We start from the raw sequence: 23852 nt of genomic DNA on the forward strand, positions 1-23852 counted from the left end.
TATATATATATATATATATATAGATAGATAGATAGATAGATAGACAGATACACTACATAAATTTGTTTGTTGACACTATGCACAAGGAGTGAGGCAGCGAGCTCCGGTTCCAAATGTGAGAAGGCCACGTACGGTTGCCAGGTTTTCAACACCACTGGTTATCGATCAGCAAAGGAAAACAGCAGTAATATCGAGCTGTAAGCGACCCTCTCAGATCGGCAACGGGAGCTTTGCTGCCTCGCCCATTGTGTACAGTGTCGACAGATACTATGCATGTATTTAAATGGATGGGTATTTGTGTTTTTAACCTTACGAATGAATGCGCCATCTTCCCTCATCGCAGGCGCTCGTTGGGTCCCCTGACCCAAATCCGACCATCTCTACCCGTGACCCTCATTGGCCTCGATATGATCACAATAATCGTCGGTCGATGGGCATCGTGCCCTCTCCCTTGGAAGGGACCCTTTAGCTACTGTCGAAGCATGCGTAATGCCCAAAGGTGCTCGTCATGCTTTAGAGTTCGTAATGGTGCTCGGCAATGTTCAGGATCAGCTTCCTTCCTCGTTCAATCGTTTTGTTGTTTGTCGTGTATTCGTATGTGCTCGTTTCCAGACGTACACACGCTGTGTATATATATGTATATATAGCCTATATAGATCATATATATTATATATATACATATGTATATGTGTCTGTGTGTATTTTAGAATATGAGTCCTTTTGACCATTAAAAAAATATTCATATATATATATATATATATATATATATATATATATATATATATATATATATATATATATATATATATATGTGTGTGTGTGTGTGTGTGTGTGTGTGTGTGTGGTTATAAAGTGTTATCTTCGTCCTTCGTTTCTTTCTGTTAATTTCGCTGAAATAGGTAGTTTTTCATAACTTTTTCCTGTTATTTTCTCTCGCCCATAATTCCATGCTAAATGTGGTCTATTTCCTATCATTGTCATAGTTTTCGTGAAAAATATATTTTCACTTGTGAGACGTATTCTTATGAATGATAACATCAGTATATAGTTACTTTGAAGCACATTTACGCTTGTATGAGTTAGAGAGAGAGAGAGAGAGGAGAGAGAGAGAGAGAGAGTCGTGTGTGTGCAACCAAGCAAAATGCAGTGTGTAGTCACTAAAAATGATGAAGTCCTGGAAACTCTGAGTAGCAGCAATAGAAAGTTGCGTAGAACGTGGTGCGTCACAGTGACGTCTCCCTTGCCGAATGTCACATCGGAGCTTGAAATGCGAGAGTGACGCAAGGGAAAGTTTTGAAAAACTTGCAGCTCAACCTGCGAAGTTACGCACTGCAATACGCGTGCGTGTTGGCGATGTCATATTCAGGTTAAGTATAATGAAAGATTATGCACGTTCTCTCTCTCTCTCTCTCTCTCTCTCTCTCTCTCTCTCTCTCTCTCTCTCTCTCTCTCTCGTGCCAAAACTTGTGTGGGTCAAGTGGAGTATTTCTAAGCTTCTTCACGCGTGAAATTTAATTTGTATTAATTTATATATATATATTTTTTAATATGTTTACATATGATAATGACAAGTGTTGTGTGAGGCTTTATTATATGATTTTTTTTTTTTTACCTTTTAAAAAACGACGATCTCAACATCGTGTGTTTGTATAAGATGTACATATGTGAGACTTTTTGTCTGTACAGTACTTTCGAAAATAATGTTCTTATCCACAGCCGTGCACAAAGCAGCTTTCATGTATAATAGCTTCTTGTGCTTTACCCAAAACCCGAGGCCACCGAGTTTATCCTAGCGTAATTGTGGTCCATCTTCGCCATTGAAAAAAATCATCACTTGATATACCTTCTCTTCTAAAGATGCTTCCATATCCCCAGTTATAACGCTTATGTTGTTTATTTTGTTTACGTATGTGCTAATACGTATATATTCTTAAACGCTCCGTAACTATAAAAGTACTGTCGGCACTGAACCAGAATATACCTCTGAAGTCTGGCTGTGCAGAGATTGTGGAAAGAAAGACGGAGTTCTAAAAGACATCTTTTTATCTTTTTGTCTGTCGCATTCTAAGATTAGAAATTCCTTTTCACCTTCAAAACAAGAAAAGGATTTCAGTAGGCCTGACCCTTCGGTATATTCTCGAAGCAGGAGTTCTTCGGTGGCAGTTGCCGTTGCGTCGCCGGATTGAATAGACGAACCAAGCGGCCAAGAATACCCTTCTCCGGAATGAAGTTGAATGCTTGAAACATTTAGGTTAAACTGTATCCGGCCCCTCCTAAGATCAACTTTAAAAAAATAGCGACAAATCAACCTGGAGAACAGAGACTTTGTGGCTATTTGCGTGGATAGCAAAATAAAGTTTAGAAAAATATAAGAAAATAACTGATTTCTAAAATTCCCCAATATCGAGTTTATTGAAATCGAGATTGGTGTTATTGTAGTTATTTTTTATTTATATATAAATTTGTTTATTTATTTATTGCTTGATTTGTTGTATCCAGGAAGGGCTAAAATCAACCCAACCCTAGTTTCCTTTTGTGAATATAATATAACCAAAAACATGTTTTAAAACAAAGAAACCGCTAACTGTGTAAGAAAGAGATGAAGGCGTACATTTTCCTATTCAATGTCAAAAAATGGACACTATTTCATACCACTTAAGAAAAAAAAATGGCATTAGGTGACACAAAAGAGACAGAGCGGCTGGGGAACCAAATGAGAACCGCGACTACTGCTGTGTGTTTCTGAAAATCACTAGAACGCAAATCTATTTCTTCTGTCTGACAGTGTGAACATCAGATACACGTCATAAAAGCTCCTTTCTGCGGTGGCTAAGGAAAGAAGGAAATGATTTACTCGTTCAGAAATATGGAGGAATACTGAGGGAAAATAAATTTCGCTAAGGGATACTGAAGATAGGAAGTATATAAGATTACATTTCGATAGTGGCAACGACCCAGAGTAGTTCAGAATCCAGTGGGAAATTGGAAAAGTTGCATTTTCATCGAATCGCAGATAATGAAACGCTTACAATATGCCATTAGGTTGTTTGTCGACCCAGCACTCCACAAATAATCGGTAAGAAAATGTTACAAATAAAAGGAACGGCATGACTCCCCTTGACATTCATCTCTAAAGCAATTTTTACTGTTGAGCTGGTTATTCCATAACCGCTTGACGATGTGCCGGCTGACATGGGAAGGAGTTCTCTCGGGACTGGGTTAATGGCTCTTGGATCAATTTGCCAATTAAAGTGATAAATTGGATCGCCTGGTTGAACCGCAGTTCAATTTCATCGAGGCGAGGATCCCTATGAATGGCTCACCTCAGCCCCTGCAAGTTAACCCGATTCCTTTTATACCTCCCCCCTCTGTCCCCCCATCTCACAAACATAACGGGGTGACGGTGGCGGCGCGTCTCCTCTCCTTCCATCCGCTGGTCCCATTCCCCCCGTCCCATCGTCATCTTCTTTACCTTCCCGGGGCATTACGATTTCGGTTCCACAAACTGTGTCACAGAACGGACCAACAGCCACTCCGGGCCCCCCCCAAAAAGCCCCACCGCGCCCACCAACCGAGTCGTGCCCCATTGCCTGACCTCAGCGCACTTTTAATTACTGACCTTTTCTACCCCCACCTCACTTCGCACCCTCCCTTGGGGCCACCTTCTGAGGCATCTCCTCGGGTCTTGACTCACGTATTCTTCATCTTTCTTTTGAAAAGCTCTGCGGGTTCCTCTGGGCTCAAGCGCTCGTGTTGGCACAAGACTAGTGAATTAATCTCAGAGTCATGCCCTTGACTGAGAGGAGCTAAAAATGAGAGGAAAGGAAGGAATTTACCCCGAAGGAAACGGCAAACGCACTTTGTAAAAGATGGACGGTTACAGTTTTTAAGTAAACTAAAAATGCCATTTATACTTTCTCTTGTAACTTCTTGTATTTTTATGTTAATAGTGTTTATTATTTCCTCGACAATCTTTCTTAGGAGCAAAATCTCCTTCTGCTTGAACTGATTGCAACACTGAACATTTACAAAATGATGGTCACCGTAACATCATGCCATTAAAGCTGACTCCCAAATCTAGCAAGCCAGATTGCCAAATTGCCTGCCGGCAGATAATTCAGCCCATGTCCAGCCAACAATAGCAAATAAACAAGTTTATATCATACTTGAGCGCGAGCGCGCGGTTAAATCCATTAGCAGTTGTGTTTATGTCTTCGGCGTTCATTTATTTTATGAGCACGTAAGCGAACCCACTTGTGGTAATTGGGCGATGGGGCGATTGCACGTTCCAAGACGATCAGACCAAACGATCCACCATTCGGAAGGCGGTTTATCAGGAAGGCTTCAGCGAGCACCGGGTCCCACGATGTTAATGGTGGACAGGGGGTGATGATGATAGTAATGATAATAAAAATGAACGCTGTTATAGCGCTTGAATCTACTTAAATGCTCTTGAATGGGCTTAAATGTTGTGTACACCGTTAATAATAGCAATGATAGTTGTGCTGTGTATACCACCATAGGATTATTGACGTGCGCTAGATATGACTAAATGTGATGATCTCTCTTTCCTCCCCCCCAAATCCACCCTCCCCCCAACCCCCCAACCCACTAACCCCTACCTTTTTTGCAGCAAGTTTTGAGTAACGCCACGAGTTAAATTGGCCTGTCTAGATAGGTCTGCTTACCTTTAAAGCTGGAGGAGGAATGATGCATCTCCAGGTGAGCTAAGAGAATCGTTCTCATTGTCCTTACGAGATTAGAATGCATCCAGAGAAACGGGTACACTGTTTTCTCAAGATCTACCCATGCGAAGTGGTTGCCTGAACTGATCAAGGGCAACGCGCTCAATTCCAATTTACAACTACTTACTTTCGGTCAAGTCGGACGGAGGGGCAGTACAAAAAGAAGAGATAGTTCGTATTGTCCAGCCAGCTTTGTTTAATATGTAATGTTCCACAAAAAATGGTAAGGGCGACATTTTCCCCTGATATTTCGTTTATAGCCGATTTCTGATGTTTAGTATCAAAATGTAGGCAATTTTTTTTTTCTATTGAATTATAGCTACAGAGGGAACATTTTGCAGACTTTCACAAACGTTAGAACTGTTAGATGACGTCGTTGCCTTTGATTTGTATTTATTCCCGTCCATCAATAATAATAATAATAATAATAATAATAATAATAATAATAATAATAATAATAATAATAATAATCAAAGGCTATTCGTGAGGATCGTCTGACTACTTATCATATCATGTTTTGTTAAGAGAATTTATATGGTCTCCCTTCGTTCTTGTTTCCTTCTTACTCTGAAGATGCCATCGTACATAAACCGATACCACTCTTAACTACTGGAAAACTTGAGTACGAATCATTGATGGTGCAATGTCAATTAGATGAGGACTCTTCCCCTTGACGGAGATATGGCCTCAACTTGGACCGCTTCTTTGCATATTTCTCCCTCCACTCTCTTTCAAGGGGCAACCTGCTGTGCTTGCACGCAAGCGAGATCCTAGACTGCGTATTATCAGGAAATCGGTTTTACAGAATCCGGATTCGCCGGTTCCTCGCTCCACCAAAGTTTCGTCTGCCGGGACGGGCTTTAATTTGGCCTTGTTTGATAAGGCTGCAGTCAGGGGGAATCATAATGAGAATCGATTTGTGCATTGCGAATCGTCTTCCCATTCTTTTCTTGGGCTGATTCGCTTCTGTGGCAATCCGGAGAAAGAGGGAGGCAAATTTCTTGGAGCTGCCGAGAATGGAAAGGGCCCGTGCTGGCTTAGAGCCAACTAAATCTAACGACAGCGAACAGTATCTTTAGCCATTGGAAGAAGTTAAGTTCTTTGGAGTGATTCGCTTTTTTGGGAACCGGGAGAAAGAAATAATCCAATTTCTATACTTGTTAGTGGTCTTCTTATCTTCGGGCTGATAAGAATAGCAACGCTCTATACAGGCTTAGAGCTTGCTTCATCCAGCAACAATACAGAGCAGTCTTTAGCTAATGAATGAAATGGTTCAGCGCAAGACGGTTGTCGACAGTTGAAGGGGTTTCTTATATTTTTTTTCTCCGGTCCGTATAAGCCTCTCTAACCCAAACTTAATTGAAACAATTAAAGGAAGTGAGGAAGGTAGTAGAGCTGATTGGTATATTTTCGCACATTAAATATGAATGAATTAAGCATAAATATTTAAATCAAATAATATAATGCCTAGGTACATTGAAAGATGTAGAAGTATAGATAGCGTTAGGCATGAAACCATTGGTTTTGTAATGAATAACTAAAAAATGAGGTGACCTGACCTTGCTATCTATCTATCTAATAAATATATATATATATATATATATATATATATATATATATATATATATATATATATATATATATATATATATATATATATGCATGCATATATATACACTTGTATGTATGTGTATAACTAATAAAGACAGTAGTTATAAGAGTATGCATTAAAAAGTAGCTGGAATAAATTAAGCCTCGACCTAGACACTATTAAATTCGGTTGAAAATTCTGATCTTAATGGGGAAATGCAACATAAATACTTTGAGCGCAGTAGACTAATTGCTTTCTATTTCCGGAATTTAAAACGAATATAATTTTCTTTGATTTTGGTGCCCATGACCTTTGCAGCGTTAACGCCAGGCATGTCATCCAGTCATTGATTCGTTCGTTAGCTCGTTAATGAAATAAATACTTGCGTAAGCGAAAGAAAGAGTCATTCCCTTTGAATTCGTAATATAAGACAAAGTCTTCTTACGACCGACCTTCAGAATTTTTGTGAGGTGTTTTTATTCTTTGGGAAATGTCGCTCGTTCATTTCTCTTTCGGAATGAATTCTGTGAGGTGAAGCCATTCTCATGTCAGTTAGTAAAAGCGTGAAATTCCCTTTTGTTTTGAATTAATGGCAACGTGGAATTCTGTGATGAAGAGGGCGTCAGCTTAACTGTTTTAAAACGCGGTGTTGGTGTACCTTTCTTGATCTACTGGCTTCTTAAAAAGTAGTCATACGGAGTGGTGATAAATTTGTAGTACTGTGTAAACTCCTGTGCAAATTTATTTTCGTGGTTCTTTACGAATGAGAGCAACTAGAGTGGTTTGTTCACAAGAATTCCGGGAAATGGGTTTACAGCCTTTCATATCTGCGGTGAAATGATATTTAGGTTTATGTAGGGGTTGCAAAAATTAACGACACTAAAAATAACAAAACGGTGAGATGACGTTTGTTCTCGTCTTTTTGGGTTTCTGTGGACCAGATGATTATAGAATGAAAATGAACACTTAACAGGTGACATAGAGGCGTTGCAGGTAGTGCTAGACCGAGCTTGGTAAGTGCCTGTGGATTGGGGTATAACTGTGAGCTGATTTACAAAGACGCGCGCTTATGAACATGTGTGTTTGTAAGATTTTGCGTCCAATTCATAGTCTGATGGGGAGTGCAAATATATTTGTTGAATTGGTCATATGAGAGAGAGAGAGAGAGAGAGAGAGAGAGAGAGAGAGAGAGAGAGAGCATAGACTATCAAAGGCTATTTTGCTGTATAAAGACAAAGTAATGTTGTATTCAGCTGCTAAGAATATTTACATGCCCCAAAAAATATGATACCTGCTTCAAGTATTCAGAGATCTCTTTGCTTTTAACACATAATTACATATTAACACACACACACACACACACACACACACATATATATATGTATATATATATATATATATATATATATATATATATATATATATATATATATATATATATATATATATATATATATGGAATTTTAGATATACATATAATTTTATCTATATATGTGTGTGTGTTTCTGTGTATGTATGTATGTGTGTATATATGTATGTATGTATGTATGTATGCTTGTTATCAAGATAGCTCTTTTGGTTAGGAGCAAAGAGATCTCTGAATACCTGAAGTCGGTATCATATTTTTGGCGAAGGTCAATATTTACAGCAGGTGAATTCAACAATTAGTTGGTCTTAATATTGCAAAGCAACCTATGATACTTTATGCTCTCTCTCTCTCTCTCTCTCTCTCTCTCTCTCTCTCTCTCTCACATGAACTTTATCTGGGTGGCAGCTTGAATGGCGATCGTTCATATCCAAACTATTTACAGGCACTGCGTGGAACTTGAGTGGAAATTAGTTTAACACTTATTAATTATTATTGATACGGTTTCATGTTTTTATCATTTCATATTTTTGGGAATATCATTGTCATCTTTGCTTGTGATATACATCCGTGATTAATATATTTGGTTCAGTAGTTGAAAATAAATAATTTCCTTGCATTTTTGTTGGCAATCAGACGAAAATTATTGCCAATAGATTACTCATTCCTCCTTTCGTAAAGTTGTCTTCTCGAAAGCTACAAATAATGAGTTACGTAGCTGAAGGTTATTGTGAAGAAGGGTAGAAATATAAAAATGATAGTTCTGTTTTTTCTAGCTATACTTTTGAAGGCAATTTACCTTATTTTCTGTCGTAATCGCTAATGGCTTTTCTTGTCGCATATCACTTAAATCGTATCCTGTTGTTCTTTTAGAGCAACGCTTCACTGCGTATGTTAGGTTTGTTTGTATACTTTCCGGAAAAGTGCGGGAAAGTATACAAAGTGTATAAGCATACGGAGTTCTTCAGTGGCGATATTAGCCGTTCATAATACTAGTGAAATTTTAATGAAATAAATCTTTTATGTTGACGAGCAATTTTGTTTGGTTTTGCGCGTTTATGGCATTCTTTTGTTATTGACTTTTATCTCGCCAAAGATTATTCTACATTTTGATTTGTATGGTTGCTTTCTTGACCCATGATCATGATATTTCCTTTGAGTGAATCGCTGATATTGGTTAATAGTTTTGTGCTTCTTCAATTCAGCGAGAACTCAGGCCTTATTCCTGAAAGACAATAAGAGAGTAAGTTACAGATTTAGAGTTGTGACATAATCATCTTTACCATGATGCGAGCAGTCTTTTATGAAACCATCGCAAAAGGAAATACATTATAGTCAGAGAGACATATCAGGAAAGAGAATATAGGAATAATCATTATTGATCTATAATAGGTAACAAAATAATGACCAGTCCATAATTATAAAACTACCGTAAGTAAATTTCTCAAATACAATTTGAAGAAAATATTTTAGACAAACCTCGTGATAGCGAAATATTAGGCTGCTTGAAGATCGTATGTCGATGGACGCCGGCTTAGTGACGGCATTCGGGCTTGAAAAACTGAAAAGAAAAACGCATGAACTAAGCAAGTGGACGGCAGTATTTGACAGCAACTGGTAAATTGTCGATCTCAGCTGGTGTTAGCAGCAAATTGAGCGGGGCATGTAGGCTGTTGAGCTCAGCAAGCGCTGAGATTGCGTCGTGGTCAGCCAGGTCGATCGACCTCGATTGCCCGAAGCTGTCACCGTTCGCTTCGTTTCGTTAAAACGAGAATTTCTTCTTCTTCTGATTTTAGGAATGTACGTCCCTTTTCCCCAAGACCAAGATGAATTTCTTTTTGATGGAACTGAAAAGGGGTCTCATATTGCAGGTGGGACGTTAAAAAAAAACATTTAAAATTAACGTAATTTCTTGGTAACAATGCGGTAAAAACGGGGTCTGGACACTACACACATCATGTCAATGTTTGCACTGATGAGAGTTGTAACGTAAAGTCACACTAGAGGTAAGGCTGCCCAGGCAACCACCAATGACCTCTTACTAAAGAGAGAAGCAACGATTTCATTGGCTTCCCCGTGTCCCATCAGTTCAGGTACGTGAATGATCTCATGTGACCTACGGCGGATGATTCAAATGTAACTGGAATATTCGAGAGATATTCGTTGAAGACGACTTTCAGATTATCAGTAATTGCGAAAACGATTTGTTTTCGATAATCGTGAACTCCTCTCAAGCACGATTTATATACTTAAATAATGAAGAGAGCGAAAACTTTTGAAAACCGACGAAAGCCAACGGTCCTGGAATCTGCTGGTCTGAGGTTACCAAATAGTACTAAAAGAGATGAGATGATGTTCTCCCAGAATTCAAAACTCACAAGAAAGATTTATTCCGAAACGTAATTATTAACGAACTCGACAAGATCTTGCCAGAGAGAGAGAGAGAGAGCAGGAAGAACGTTAGCGAAGGTAGTTGTAGTATAAAGGTGTGTAAGCGTACGCGTGTGAGTGTGTGTGTGTGTGTGTGTGTGTGTATGTAGGTGTGGCTCGGTGTAGTAGTAGGGGGGTTCAGCTGAGCGCTGTGCAGTAGAAGTTCTGGAGACTGTGCGGCGAGCACAGGTGCCATTCTTGCGTGGCTTTATGAGACTCGTGCCTTGCTGCTGCCGCTGCCGCTGGAGACCTTTAGCACCTGGATATAACGGAGGGACTGTAATATATATTTCGGTCTTGCTTGCGAAGTGCTGATCGGTCACTACCGGCTCGACATAATACCAAAAAAAAAAAAAAAGATTTGCAGTGATATAACCGACCTTTTTTTTGTGAGTTGTGTTTTCGAGTTTGAAGATCCCCCGGGTGCGGGAAGCAGCCGAGAGAGATGTTAGGATGTGTTGCTGGTGCAGGTGCTGCGGGGTAGTCGCCGTTCGGCCCCGGGTCTCCTGCCTCGACCTGACAGCAATGCTTAGTTGACCTGCCTTCCCTTGCTTGCCCTCCCCCTTCGGTACTCCTTCGCCCCATTACATAGCTGCTGCTCCCCCATCTCTATCATCATCCTCTTTCTTACTCTCTCTCTTTTCATACCCACTCGCCATTTCCCATTGCAGTGACCTCCCCCTCGTGTGCAAAGTGTTGTCAAGTGTTTTGTAAGTGTCAGAAGTGTTTGTTTCTGGGGGGTTCCTTCGTCACAGTACCTGTAGGTAGGAGGAGAGTGTGTAGGGGGTGTATGTGCCATCGCACATCCTGGGGTCTATGGCCTGAGATCCACGTGTGAGGGTCGGTGTCTGTGTGCGTGAGCTTGAAGCCAAAACATGTTTGGCAGCTTAGTTCAGAAGTTGCAGTCGCTGAGCCCCCTGGCCAGCCCAACCACTTCGCCCTCCACGAGCCCCAAACTGAGGAAGAAACTCGGCTTCGGGAGGTCCCGAAAGAGGAAAGATGCTGGCTATTCCCGCGAGGACCTCCGGGAGGTGCAGAGCGAACCCGAGCTGGAGTACGACGGCCCCAGCAGGGACCGTCGGAAGACCAGCGCCCCTGCTCAAACCACAGCTCTCGCCCCTACGGCTCCTATCCCTATACTGGGCAGAGGGCACGCAAATGATTATCCTGCGGGAGGAAGTGTCGGCGGCCGTGGTCGGCCAGTCGTGGATGAACCCTATCCTATGCACCCCGACCTGGAGAATATCTACGATGTACCCGCCAGGTTGAGAAGGAAGGTCGACACGCCCACTCCTGCAGCTAGGAGAGTGGAAGGATCTCGCACTGTGGGAAGGATGGAAGGTCTTCGACAGGTAGGGGCAACTCGAAGGTCTCTTTCTTGGAAGCGAAATAAATGACTCGATTTCTTCTTCCTCTTTTTTTTTGTGTGTGTAGGCGCATGGTGGGTGTCATGCTGAAAATATTGGTGGAGCCATTTGTCTTCATTTTTTTTTTAAATTTTCCCTGGGCTTTTAAAAACCTAGAGAAATTTCGTAGAGTGATAAATGCAAGTTTAATGCAAAGTCGCTTTTTCACTATTTTCACTTTTGTAATTATAGAGCAAAATAGTATACCGAAATGAGGTATTGATACACGTTACGTATACTACCAGTTACATGTTTATGTATATATATATATACATACACATATATTAATTTTTAAGTGTGTTACAGGCGACTGTTGCATGTGCATGATCTACACATTACATGTAAGTATATATAATTGTTAAGTTTTTTCAGTATAATCATGAATTTTATTGTCGTTTCTTGCTCAGATTTTCATTGGACTTCCTGGATATAATTTTAATACTCAAGGAAGTGAATATTGATGCAGCTTCGTAATCTGAGCCAGGGATCGACAGTCAGGCTTCTTTAGAGCCGGATGTGCTGAGTAACACTTGTCACACAGAAAATTTTGAAAGACATGAAATTTTGTATTAAATTTCATTTCCTTTTGCGTCATTTCGTCGTCGTTATAATAGCAATGATTTTTTTTTCTAAATACTGTTGTCGTTTTGCATTGGCCAGATTCATTTCATATTTCTGAAATTTCCTTCCAATTTCTAAATAGTACTTAGAGTGATAATGATAATACTTACAGTACTTATAATGATACTGATAATCAAATAGTTGACATTCCTCCAACACTTAATCTAGACAGAATTGTTGACAGCGACACCATTGCCTCTAAATTTTTGTTCGTTCGATGAGTCAGCAGTGAGGTTCTGTATTTAGTCAGAGCGTAATTAGATGAGGTCATTTCGAAACTGAGTTTCTTTACAGATCCGAATATCTTTCAAAGTATCAGGATTTCTCTTCTTTCTCTTGTGTTCCCCGGCTCATATTCTAGGAGCCACTTCGGCACGCGTAGTTGTGCGTCTTCCACGAGCTATGGCGCCACTGCCGCAACGATCTCGGGTCAAGAACTTCACCAGATTTGCGATTTTTGGCAACATGTTGTATAGCAAACATAACATCTTTCAGATTTGACGCTTCGTCCGAACTGAAGCAAGAATTCATTAAAAAAAGGTTAATTTTTTTTTATTTTTTGCTTTGTAGGCAGTCAATACTTGTAACGATGTTACAGTAACTTCTTACAATTAGATCAATCTTGTATCTTTTATTTTATCTATATTCTTCACTGGTTAAACGAGAATTTGGCGGAAACCCGCCATGTAACGATCCTATAACCTCCCCATGTTATTTTTTTGCTTGTTACGGAAATCCGTCTTTTTGTTCAAAGTATCCAAATTTTCTTGCAATGAGTGAGAGGGGAAAAGGATACAGATATTTATATTGCTCCCTAACCAAGTATGGAGTCTATGAAAAGCTATATCGGATTTGCCATATTAGGACATATTATGTAACTGTTGAGTTTCGGACTTCCTTATTGCTGGCTTTTGCACCAGGCCTCTACAGTTTGTTGCAAGTTTCTGTAGCCGTTTTCTATCAGGTCTGATAGTGTTTATTGGAAGTTAGCTTAGCGTTTTGAAATTCAGATAGACGTGTTAATTTTGTGCTCACGCTCCTTTTTTGCTTCATCCACCACGAATATGTAAAAATTTCTTTCATTGCTACTTTGCTGGAAAATGTTAGACCTAAACTAGTATTTCAATAGCCCTATGGAACATATCCGGTACTACCGTACTTCCCTTGGACCTGGCGTTTTAGCCAGACTTTTCGTTAAGATTTTGTCTTTGATGGCTGTTTCTAGCCATCCTTTTCTCAGTGCACTCTGGTTGGAAACAGTTCTCGGAAATATGAGCCTGAACATTAAAACTTACATTTAATCTCAGTTGTTGAAGTATGTATCCTCCACAGGGTGTATGAACATTTGTTTTAGTGTGTTACTGTATATTGCTAATTTTGCTTTATAGACAAGAAGCCTAATACTCGTACATGAGTAGTTTTATGCAGTTCCTCCAACTCCCAGTTAGCTAAATTGAAACCTATTCAGATTATGTTTCTGTTAACCTATTCAGATTATGTTCACGTAATCCTTAACAGAAAAATGGCCGTATGAAGCTTCGAGTTGATCCGTTGAAAGTCATCTGAATCTACAGCCAATAGTTGAAAATTTAATTAAGCAGACCCAGAATTTCGGGAAACATAACAGGTTTTTGAGGAAATGAAAAAAAAAAACGTCAGGGGTGATTTTAAAGGTTCGAATCATTTTGAAAGCTACCAACGTCACTTAAAGGAAAGGTTTACAGCAGAAGTAGTTTTTCTTTTTTTCCTTTTTAGCGATTTTTTCTTCATCTCGCTGTCCGAAAACCAGTTTCAATAAAGTCTGACCTCGCATAAGAGCTGCTGCTGTTTTGGAAGAACGATTTTATTATCAGTAATATCCTCCTTCTATTTCCATCAAAATTATTAAGTCCTAGGTTTTCATTATCAACACTTATCTCATTATATTGACAGAATTATTTTTATTACGGTTGTGTCGAAGATACAAAGGAATTCTGAGAGGCGTCTGTTCAGAAAACCAGTTTTACATAACCCCCCCTCCACCTCTCTCTCTCTCTCTCTCTCTCTCTCTCTCTCTCTCTCTCTCTCTCTCTCTCTCTCGCAAACTTATTAGAGCTTCATTAATTAGTATCGGTGGGGACATGGTTTGTTTTTATGTGCTCTTACTGTTTACTAAATGTGGTTATGTTGCCAATCCTTTTATTGTTGGATGCAAGTTACTTGCCTCAGCAAGATTATATTAGTAATAAATATTTTTTATATTGCATTTATTATTCACTGTTTTGAACAAAAATTCTTCTTCCTGTTATTAATATTCTTACGCTTATTGTTGCCAGTGTTTACGTTACTGATATTGTCCATGTTTAGTAATGTTTCATATTAATTTAATTCAATTATTATACCATTGTAACGTCTTTAAAGTATTAATTTTGTTCATAACCTCTTTAAGTTATTCAACCAGTGAATCATCTTATAGAAAGGCTATATATTTTTTAATAGAGGTCATTTCTGAAGATGACAGTAATCTCTCTCTCTCTCTCTCTCTCTCTCTCTCTCTCTCTCTCTCTCTCTCTCTCTCTCTCTCTCTCTCTCTCATATGATGAACGTCTAGTTCTTGTAGGTTAGCTGCAAAAGGGTTCATCCAGTGTTCAGCATTTAAATTATAAGCATGGAATTAACCGTTGTTGTGTTCTACGGAGCTACATATACATATATACATGTATACACACATTATATATATATATATATATATATATATATATATATATATATATATATATATATATATATATATATATTTATATACGTATATACATGTATATATGTAGAGAGAGAGAGAGAGAGAGAGAGAGAGAGAGAGAGCGTATTACAAGCTATGTTTAAATTGCAGAAAATAAGAAACCATTGATAGCCAGTAATGTTTCTGAATATAATTATTATATCTTCAGATCCAAGTAAGTGAATTTTGAGAATAATATCACATTCAGAGACGGTAAAGAAGGGTCCCATTGGTGTATATATAGGCTGTTCTCAATCAAGTGAGAGAGTTAAGACTGATAAGGAAGTGTTCCTCTATCCTCCAAGTTTCTTAGGCGACTCATGAGCGCAATTCTCTGCTGTGCATAAATCCTCACGAACGCAGCAATCAGATTTATTACAAGGATCGCGGATTCATCACGCCTCGGGTCGACATGTTGGGTGACATCTCTCTCTCTCTCTCTCTCTCTCTCTCTCTCTCTCTCTCTCTCTCTCTCTCTCTCTCTCTCTCTCGGTCATCTTTGGAATTAGATGAATAAGCAGTTTCTTATGTTTATTGAGCCTTTTTTTTTTTTATTGATCTCTTCAGTGACTTGCTGGTGATGAGTCAGAATTCACATGAGTGAGGTGAAAGAGGCGCCTTCTGTCAAGTAGAAAATCATGCTGTCACATTTCCCAGTCGGCACATTTCTGTGTGTGCATAAAACACATTCACAGTGGAAGATCTTTATATGATTACAATATCTTTTACTCACATACGTGTTCAATATGTTGAAGGTTTGCCTACACATCCGGTACGGACGTTCATACACTTTCCAACTTTGGAATGTATATTTACGTACGAATTTCAGCTTTTCATGTGTACTTATATCCATCTAGCTATATATATATATATATATATATATATATATATATATATATATATATATATATATATATATATGTGTGTGTGTGTGTGTGTGTGTGTGTGTGTGTGTGTGTGTGTGTGTGTTACAGGAATATATGAAACCAGGAATTTCACGAAATCCCTAGGAATATGTGACATGACCAATTTACTTTGGAATATTTGATCCCCGAGGGCTAGTACTAAACACGGCGAAACAGTGATTCATCTACACTGTTTCGTCGTGTTTAGTACTAGCCCCTTAGAGACATTTGCCCCCCCAGGGGCTGGTATTAAACACGGCGAAACAGTGATTCATCTACCCTCGGGGATCAAATGTTCCTAAGCGAATTGGTCATTTCCCGTGTTCCCTAGGGATTTCGTGAAATTCCTGGTTTCACATATTCCCCGTAACATGTACACATATATACATGCATGAATGCATACATACATACACACACACACACACACACACACACACACATATATATAAATCCGTATTTAGAAATATTTCTTGTATACCTACATACACATTTAATTTGTTACATGTGTACATGAATACATATTAAATTTGTAGCATGCACACACGTATACAATCAAGCTTTGCATGCGTTCCAACACACACGTGTATATTATTCCATGTATACCGGCATGAGCGTGCCCACACACATTCAAACTTTAAGTTCACCTACCACGTATGAATAGTTTTCATTTTCATTTTGAAGATAATGTTATCGAGTTGACAATACCGTAAGCCTCGGCACAGAAAAAAAAAACGTGCATTAAACTCACCAACAAAGCACTGTTTGTTGTGTGTAAGTGCATGTATTCGCACGCACGACATCTTTACTCGTCCTCTCCTGTAAATATGTCACAGTGCTTTTTGTCTTCTTACTTAGAACACTCCTTCTGTTTAGGATTTTACACATATGTATAAATGCAGTTAGTTGTATGTACACTCATGGAATATTTGCTCTTATATGTTTTAGTATTTAGAATATTTTTGATTTGATTAGTTGTACACCATTACCCGCATCTTGTGGCTTTTATTTGGAAATATTTTTTTTGGAAATCTATTTACAAGGATCTTGCAACCTTGTAGTATGCTGTCTTACGGTTAAACTCTTGTAACCTGTAATACAGTATTTTTTACATAAATTTTATTTCATTTTGTGAATGGCCGTATGCTAAAATAAAGTGTTTTGTTAATTATTGAATTGATAACAACCATACCTACCAACAACGATAGGAAATGAAAAATGGAAATAGAAGAAAATAAGGAAATAATGAAGAGGTTGGTACAGAAGTGACGACGTACTGCTCATTCCTCGTACCATGGAAACACTAGTACAGGTGGTACTTGTGTGTGGAGAGAGAGAGAGAGAGAGAGAGAGAGAGAGAGAGAGAGAGAGAGAGAGAGAGAGCCCGTTATTTATCAAGTGGCGTATTATGTGTTATAACACACCGCAGGAGGTCAGCCGAGAAGGTAATTAATTGACCTCACTCCTTCTCCTCTCTACCCTGGATCAAGATTTGGGGACCCGTTTTGTAGGTCATGCGTTGGTTCAGTACATCGACATTGTTGCCGTGTTCGCTGCTTGGTACTGACCGATCTTAATGAGGAGCAGGAAAGTTCGAGAATGTAACAGAATCCGTGGGCGGTGTGAAATTTGGAGGGCTTGTTTTTTGTCGCTCAGCTCTCTCATCGTCTGGAACCGTAGAACTGTATGCAATTACATTTTTTATTGTCATTATTACTGCTATTATAATCTGGTCAGAGTTTAAATCTCTGGCAACCCCGTACGGTAGAATGATTTACGAAAAAGTGTGCGTTCTTTGGAAATCTGCACTGGGTGAAGAAGTCTGTTTTCTGTTAGTTATAGAGCGAAGCCGAACGCCTTTCCAGTTTGCATGGATGATATCTGAACCTCCCCTGATCTGTTCCTGAGCTGGGTTTATTTGTTCTGCGGATTGTCATAAAAAATGATGGAAGTCAAGATATGATGATTACCCGTTCATGTACTTCCTGCGTACCTCTCCTATGATGTGACCAGCGTCGACGAATTTATATCCTTTGGAAGAACTCATGGAGCCTTCCTGTGCGGAGCGAACAGTGCGGAACAAACAAGCCAATTGACACCTGCGCAATATGATTGACGTCAGAGACGTTTCACAATTTCAGAGGTCACGTTTTACCGGGGGCATTTTGTCAACTTTTGTTCTGTTTTTCTTATTTTCCATTTAGTTACTTTTTGTTTAGAGTATTCGCTTACTATTTTCATGAATATATGGATAATTATTCATGTGATATATATCTACGTTCATATACTTGCCTGCTTGAAAAAATTTTTTTTTGTGTTGTTAAATTATTGTTTATATTTTTATGATTAGATATTACAGCTAAATAGCTGGTGCAGTGAAGCGAATGCCATTTCCATATATTAATATCCTTTTTTTTAGAAGTATTTGAGATGCTACGCTTGTTTGTACATCTTGGATTATGTTGTTCTATGCTGAAATGTAAGGTTAATAAAATCAGATGCATCTTCCTTCATGTGAACTCCAAGAATGCTGATGAATCAACAATTTCTTAAAAAGAAAATACAGAAAGTGTTACGAAATGAGTTTCGTTATGGGACTAACTCGTATATATATATATATATATATATATATATATATATATATATATATATATATATATATATATATATATATATATATATATATATATATATATATATATATATATATATATATATATCAGAATCGTTTTAAAGAATCCTGTAAACGACGGTACAAGGTGAATCTCTCCATTAGAGGAGACAACATTTCGTTGCATTTGTCTGCATAAAACAGTTTTTTCTGTTCGAAGTGAATACTGTTCGTATGACAGTGCACAGTGTTGCAGTATTTACTTGAAGAACTTCTGTCTATAGTCTATAAGAGGATTGATTGATTGATTAATTGTGGGTTATCTGGCGTCACAAGTCTATAAGAGGAAAGGGCACAGCTGTTCAAAGTTTTCAAACAAGGGAAAAGAGCGTAGCAGCGATGACAAAGTTAGTGTCACATAAAGACAACATTAGAACAAGTTTGTCGTCACTGATATGGGTAAAATGTTTAGGAAACTCTCCTGATACGAAATAGAAATAAAAATGTTAAACGCATTCATTTTTAACGAGGTTTATAAAGAGCAGTTGATTCATTCCATTTTTTTTTCTTTAACGGGCAAATTACCCTCATCTTAACCGGGAGACTTGGCTAATTCGCGGCCGTTTTCTTTCCGCTGTTAGGAATGGGGTGACTTGAAGGAACCTGCCTGAGGTTTAGTATTAAGCATAATTTGTCTGTCATTAGATGACGAATTGCTGTCAGCTAACGGAAGCGAGCCAAGATACCAAGTTCGTCAAGTCCATATTTTGAGTCTCTCTCTCTCTCTCTCTCTGACAATTTTTTTACTAGGTAAGCATTGAATAAAATCTGTATCCCCAGTGGAGTGTGTACATTTCAGGCGGTCAGATTAAAGCAGGTCATTCCTTACAAAATCAAAAGAAAATTTAGAATCAAATGGCAGGAGTAAAGTACATTTTTACTGACTGGAAGTCAAACATCAATGACTCCCGGGTACTTGTGACCTCGAATCTGATATTCCTTATTAACTTTTTGCCCCAAAATGTGTGAAATAATTTCTCCCTTGAGAGTCATCGCCTTTACTGGAAAATTTAGCTTTTTTTAAACTTAATTTGTAAACCCTACGAAAAGGCAGCTGAAATAATTAAGTGAAGCTAGGAATCGTCACACAGATGTTGCATATTTGCCATACAGAAAATATTGTGAACAAAGATGCTTATCGGCTAAAAATATTCTCATCACAGGTCAGTACCAGTCTTGCACAGTTCTGCTCATCAGGTAGAATATTCACCGAGATTAAACTTCTGAAAGATTAGGTTTCATACAGTTTGTTTATAATTATGATAACCTTTATTTCCAATTATCGATTAAAGGTTACATTGACCACGCACTAAATTTTTGTTTATATTCTGTTTTATTACATTAGGACGAATAACCTCATTACTAAAGTAAGAACTTAATTTCCTGTTGTAAAAAGCTTTGTTTGCCCTGTAAAGGTGAGCGACACAAGTGAGACTCAGGCGTGCCATTTGCCCCAAAGACCTATACAATAAGTCCTGATGATCCACTTCTGAAGGAGACCACGAGGTTAAATTCGAAATTCCAGTGGAATTAATCGTCACCGACACGAAGAGAAATCCCAAACACACATAGAACAAAAGATGGTTTGGAAGAGAGATCAGTCGAGTCGCAGCGCAAGGGAGATCCTATCCGTTCATTCAACTGATCGAAATGCGCAGAATACGGCAGAGGGGAAGACGTGCGTGTCAGGCGCGTCTGATCGCCTCCTCCTCTCCCTCCTCCTCCTCCCCCTCCCCCTCCTCCCCCTCCTCCCCCTCCTCCTCCTCCTCCTCCTCTTCCTCCTCTTCCTCCTCCTCCTCCTCCTCCTCCTCCAGCAATTGGTAATTAAGGTCGGACGAACGTGACGATTGTACTCGTGAGATGCCTAGTTAAGAGGAAAGGCTAAGGCTTTGGTCAATTTACTTATGCTTGCTTCCTGCTTAAATGGGGCGAGCAAACAGATCTCGCGAACGAATGTTTACTGTCGAAAATGTAATCTCATTTTGACACTTCAGTCTTGGGTCGGTTGTATTTGCACTGATGCACGGAAACTCTTTTACGATTTAAGGTCTCCTGTTACTTTCACAGGGACTGACAATTTTTTTTTTATGGTAATAAGTTTTATTTTTGAGTCGGTTTTTGGAATCCTGTCACGATTTTTTAATTTTTTAAAAGAATTTAAATTAATTTCTTTTCCTGGTCTTGAGAATATCACACCCCGGTATAATATTCAGTACGCTTTCCCGTGGATGTTTGTCTTATTCAAACTTGTTTATATAAACCTACCTTAATATAACTTATTCCGCTTCAGTTTTGAAGTTGTTAAGCTTGGTACTCGCAATTTATTGTATCTTTAAAAAAAAATTTATGTGGGAATCTTTTTAAGAGTCCGTTACGGGATTTGGAAATATTTCAGATCTAGAAACACAAGTTACCTTGAGATATTCACATTTCTGACCGTATTTTGTCATTGCACATGTAATGCAAGGCCAGTTGTGCAACTGTTAGCAATCGAACATCTTAGGGTGATTACAAAATTGAATTTTAATTTCGCTGAAGAGGTTTGAGTTTCTAGGTGGCTGTAATGTAACGAATTCCTTTCATCCCTATCGAGATACTTCTTAATAGCTTGGCTTGCATATACTGAATAGATTTCGGTGATTGTTCTTCCATGAGTTCTCAGTAGGCAACATGCCAACAAACAGCTGACTCTGTGAGATTTTAAGAAAGGTAAGAAGGGGAGACAGAGAGATGGGGTGACGTAGGACGAAGGAAGTAGAGATAATCTCCCACGAGGCGAGGAAGGGGAGATGGAGGTTGTTGATAGATCATTCCTTGGGTGTGCATCTTGTCACGTTGCAGACATCTGAGCAATCACCAGTGGTCATTTGAGCGTTAAGCCTTTGGAATTCTCCACGCTGGGTGTCAAGAGAGAGAGAGAGAGTTAGAGATAACGCGCGCGAGAGAGAGAATGGGCAATGGCATGTTGGGATTAGAACAGAGTCAACATTGCCTGAAAGGGCAGTGGGGCATTGAAAGTGGGTCTGTAGAAATAAAGGCTGGGGCACTGAAAGTGGGTCTGTAGAAGTAAAGGCTGTACTTTCCCAGACTGCTTTTCCCCAAGTCACTGTTCTTTAGTTTTTAGTTTTTTGGGATTATTTATAAGATAAATTCACTCTGCTTTTACAATAACCATTTGATTTTCTTATTGTCCTTACAGGTGATTTTTTTTTTCTTAACATTGCTAGTTCTTCATGGGAGGGGTGGGTAGAGCTCTCGGCTAGCACGCTGCTGGCCCAGCGTTCGACTCTACGACCGGCCAATGACGAATTAGAGGAATTTGTTTCTGGTGATAGAAATTCATTTCTCGTCATAATGTGGTTCGGATTCCACAATAACTGTAGGTCGCGTTGCTAGGTAACCAGTTGGTTCTTAGCCACGTAAAATAAATCTGATCCTTCGGGCCAGCCCTAGGAGAGCTGTTAATCAGCTCAGTGGTTTGGTTAAACTAAGATATACTTAACCTCTCAACATTTCTTATGTATTATCTAAGCAAATCTTGACCATACTTCTGTCTGCTGTTTCAGTAACTTAGTTCCAACTATTTTTTCGTAGCCAAAAGGAGCTTAAATTCTGTTTTTTACCTGTGCTTTTCTTATTGAGATAAGTCTGCATCCACGAAAGCTGATCATTCAACATCTCCAGATTCAGTATCTTCTTTCTTTTCTAATTGTGGAAGTCGATGGACTGCCTCAAGTTTCTATGTGAGAGAAGTGTTTGGAAAATGGGAATGCTCTCTCCACTACTCCACTAGGAAGAGTAGATTGCCACATTGGCGAAATCCTCAGGCTTCCTGTATCAAATGAGAGAAAGCGATTCTTACTGGCTGGAAAATGTCCATAAATACCTAAACGTCTCCAGTATTAGAGGAATGGCTCGAGGCTCGGAGATGCAGTCTGTGATTGAAAGAGGCAGGCGAACAAATTTCCAGTAATTAGTCTTTTGTTGATAATCTGATAAGCATTCCGTCATGAAGGGACTTTCACGTTCAACAGACTTTGCAGTGCTCCTTTTATTGTTTATTTCTTTGTTTCTTGTGGAAGCATTATAGGAAAATCTGACTCCAGTTATTTTCAGAGGGCAAACTTGAGAGCATTTCTGATCAGGATTTGAATCGCGTTTAAATTTTGGAATTTTTAGCTTTTTGGATCGTTATTATTTATATTCATGAGCGCTACGTCGAAGATTTTGACGACTTACTTTTGCTAGAAATGAGTCATAATTCTTCTCTCTCTCTCTCTCTCTCTCTCTCTCTCTCTCTCAGGATTAAAACTTTTTGTGAGTTTTTGTGAAGTGCTATCAATTAATTTGACTGCATTTCATACTCCCAGTTGAATCCAAGTACGTTTACACAGTGCTGAGAGAGAGAGAGAGAGAGAGAGAGAGAGAGAGAGAGAGAGAGAGTGTGTGTAATTCGTAAAGGTCGATTACCGCTGATATGGCCATATATACTACAAGACGGGACGGTCTTCCTGACCTTTCGCTGTATTATGTTTGAGAACCGGTACTTGTCGCGAGTTCCCAGCCCTCCCCCTTCTCCCGTCCCCTCCGCTGTGATAATGTGCTATGATAAACAGCCGAATTATATTAGCTCCTTACCCGTACTGGTTACGTATTAGGGAAATGATTGGACAGCCAGGTGTTTATGGAAAGGAAGTGCTTCATTCGGGATTGGATTAGAATAAATGGTTTTATATATATATATATATATATATATATATATATATATATATATATATATATATATATGTATATGTAATGTGTATATATACTGTATATATGTATATATATACATATTTGTAAATCTCATGTTAAAAGTAAACACCGTGTTATCTCATTTAAGGATTTTTATGATTTTGATACACAGTTTTAGGTGAAATTCCCTGCGTTTTCTGAAGGTAAACAGGTCGTCGACTTGGCAAAGCAAGTCATATTACTTAAACTATACGTACATACATACATACATACGTTGTCCCTGTGTATATCGACAGGTGTAAATGAAGTGTTTGCAAATTACATGCCTAAGAAGGACCCCATGACTTGCTTCATGTAAGAGATTGTAATAAATACACGCATTTAAAGATGGAAAAAGGGCAAAGAAGTATCATATAATTTTAGGAGGCTTTTCTTAGTTTTAGATGATGGATTCCCCTTTCTGTCGATGCAGCGAAGATCTGCAAACTTGGTTAAGTTTGGAAATCGATTGTGTTTTTGAAGCATGAACAGCGCAGATGCTCATCATTGTACTGTAGTGTGTGTGTGCGGTGGACACACTTTTGGTTAAGGTTGATACGTACTTATCTCTTCAATCAAATGAAAAGTC

At 38.8% G+C, this 23852-nt stretch overlaps 1 protein-coding gene across 5 annotated transcripts in view; it reads left to right on the forward strand.

The window, feature by feature from the left end:
* LOC136825629 (uncharacterized) overlaps window positions 1-23852 on the forward strand; it is a 690903-nt gene that overhangs the window by 233877 nt on the left and 433174 nt on the right. Inside the window, exon 1 of one of the 5 annotated variants that reach the window (XM_067082228.1) lies at window positions 10288-11484. The exons of the other annotated variants lie outside the window; for them this stretch is intronic. Coding sequence (XP_066938329.1) covers window positions 11008-11484 — 477 coding nt within the window. The 5' untranslated portion in view covers window positions 10288-11007. Of the gene's footprint in view, window positions 1-10287; window positions 11485-23852 lie in introns of those variants that run through there. 5 annotated transcript variants of the gene reach the window in all.

This window comes from Macrobrachium rosenbergii, chromosome 39 (genome assembly GCF_040412425.1).
Source record: "Macrobrachium rosenbergii isolate ZJJX-2024 chromosome 39, ASM4041242v1, whole genome shotgun sequence".
Lineage (NCBI taxonomy): Eukaryota > Metazoa > Arthropoda > Malacostraca > Decapoda > Palaemonidae > Macrobrachium > Macrobrachium rosenbergii.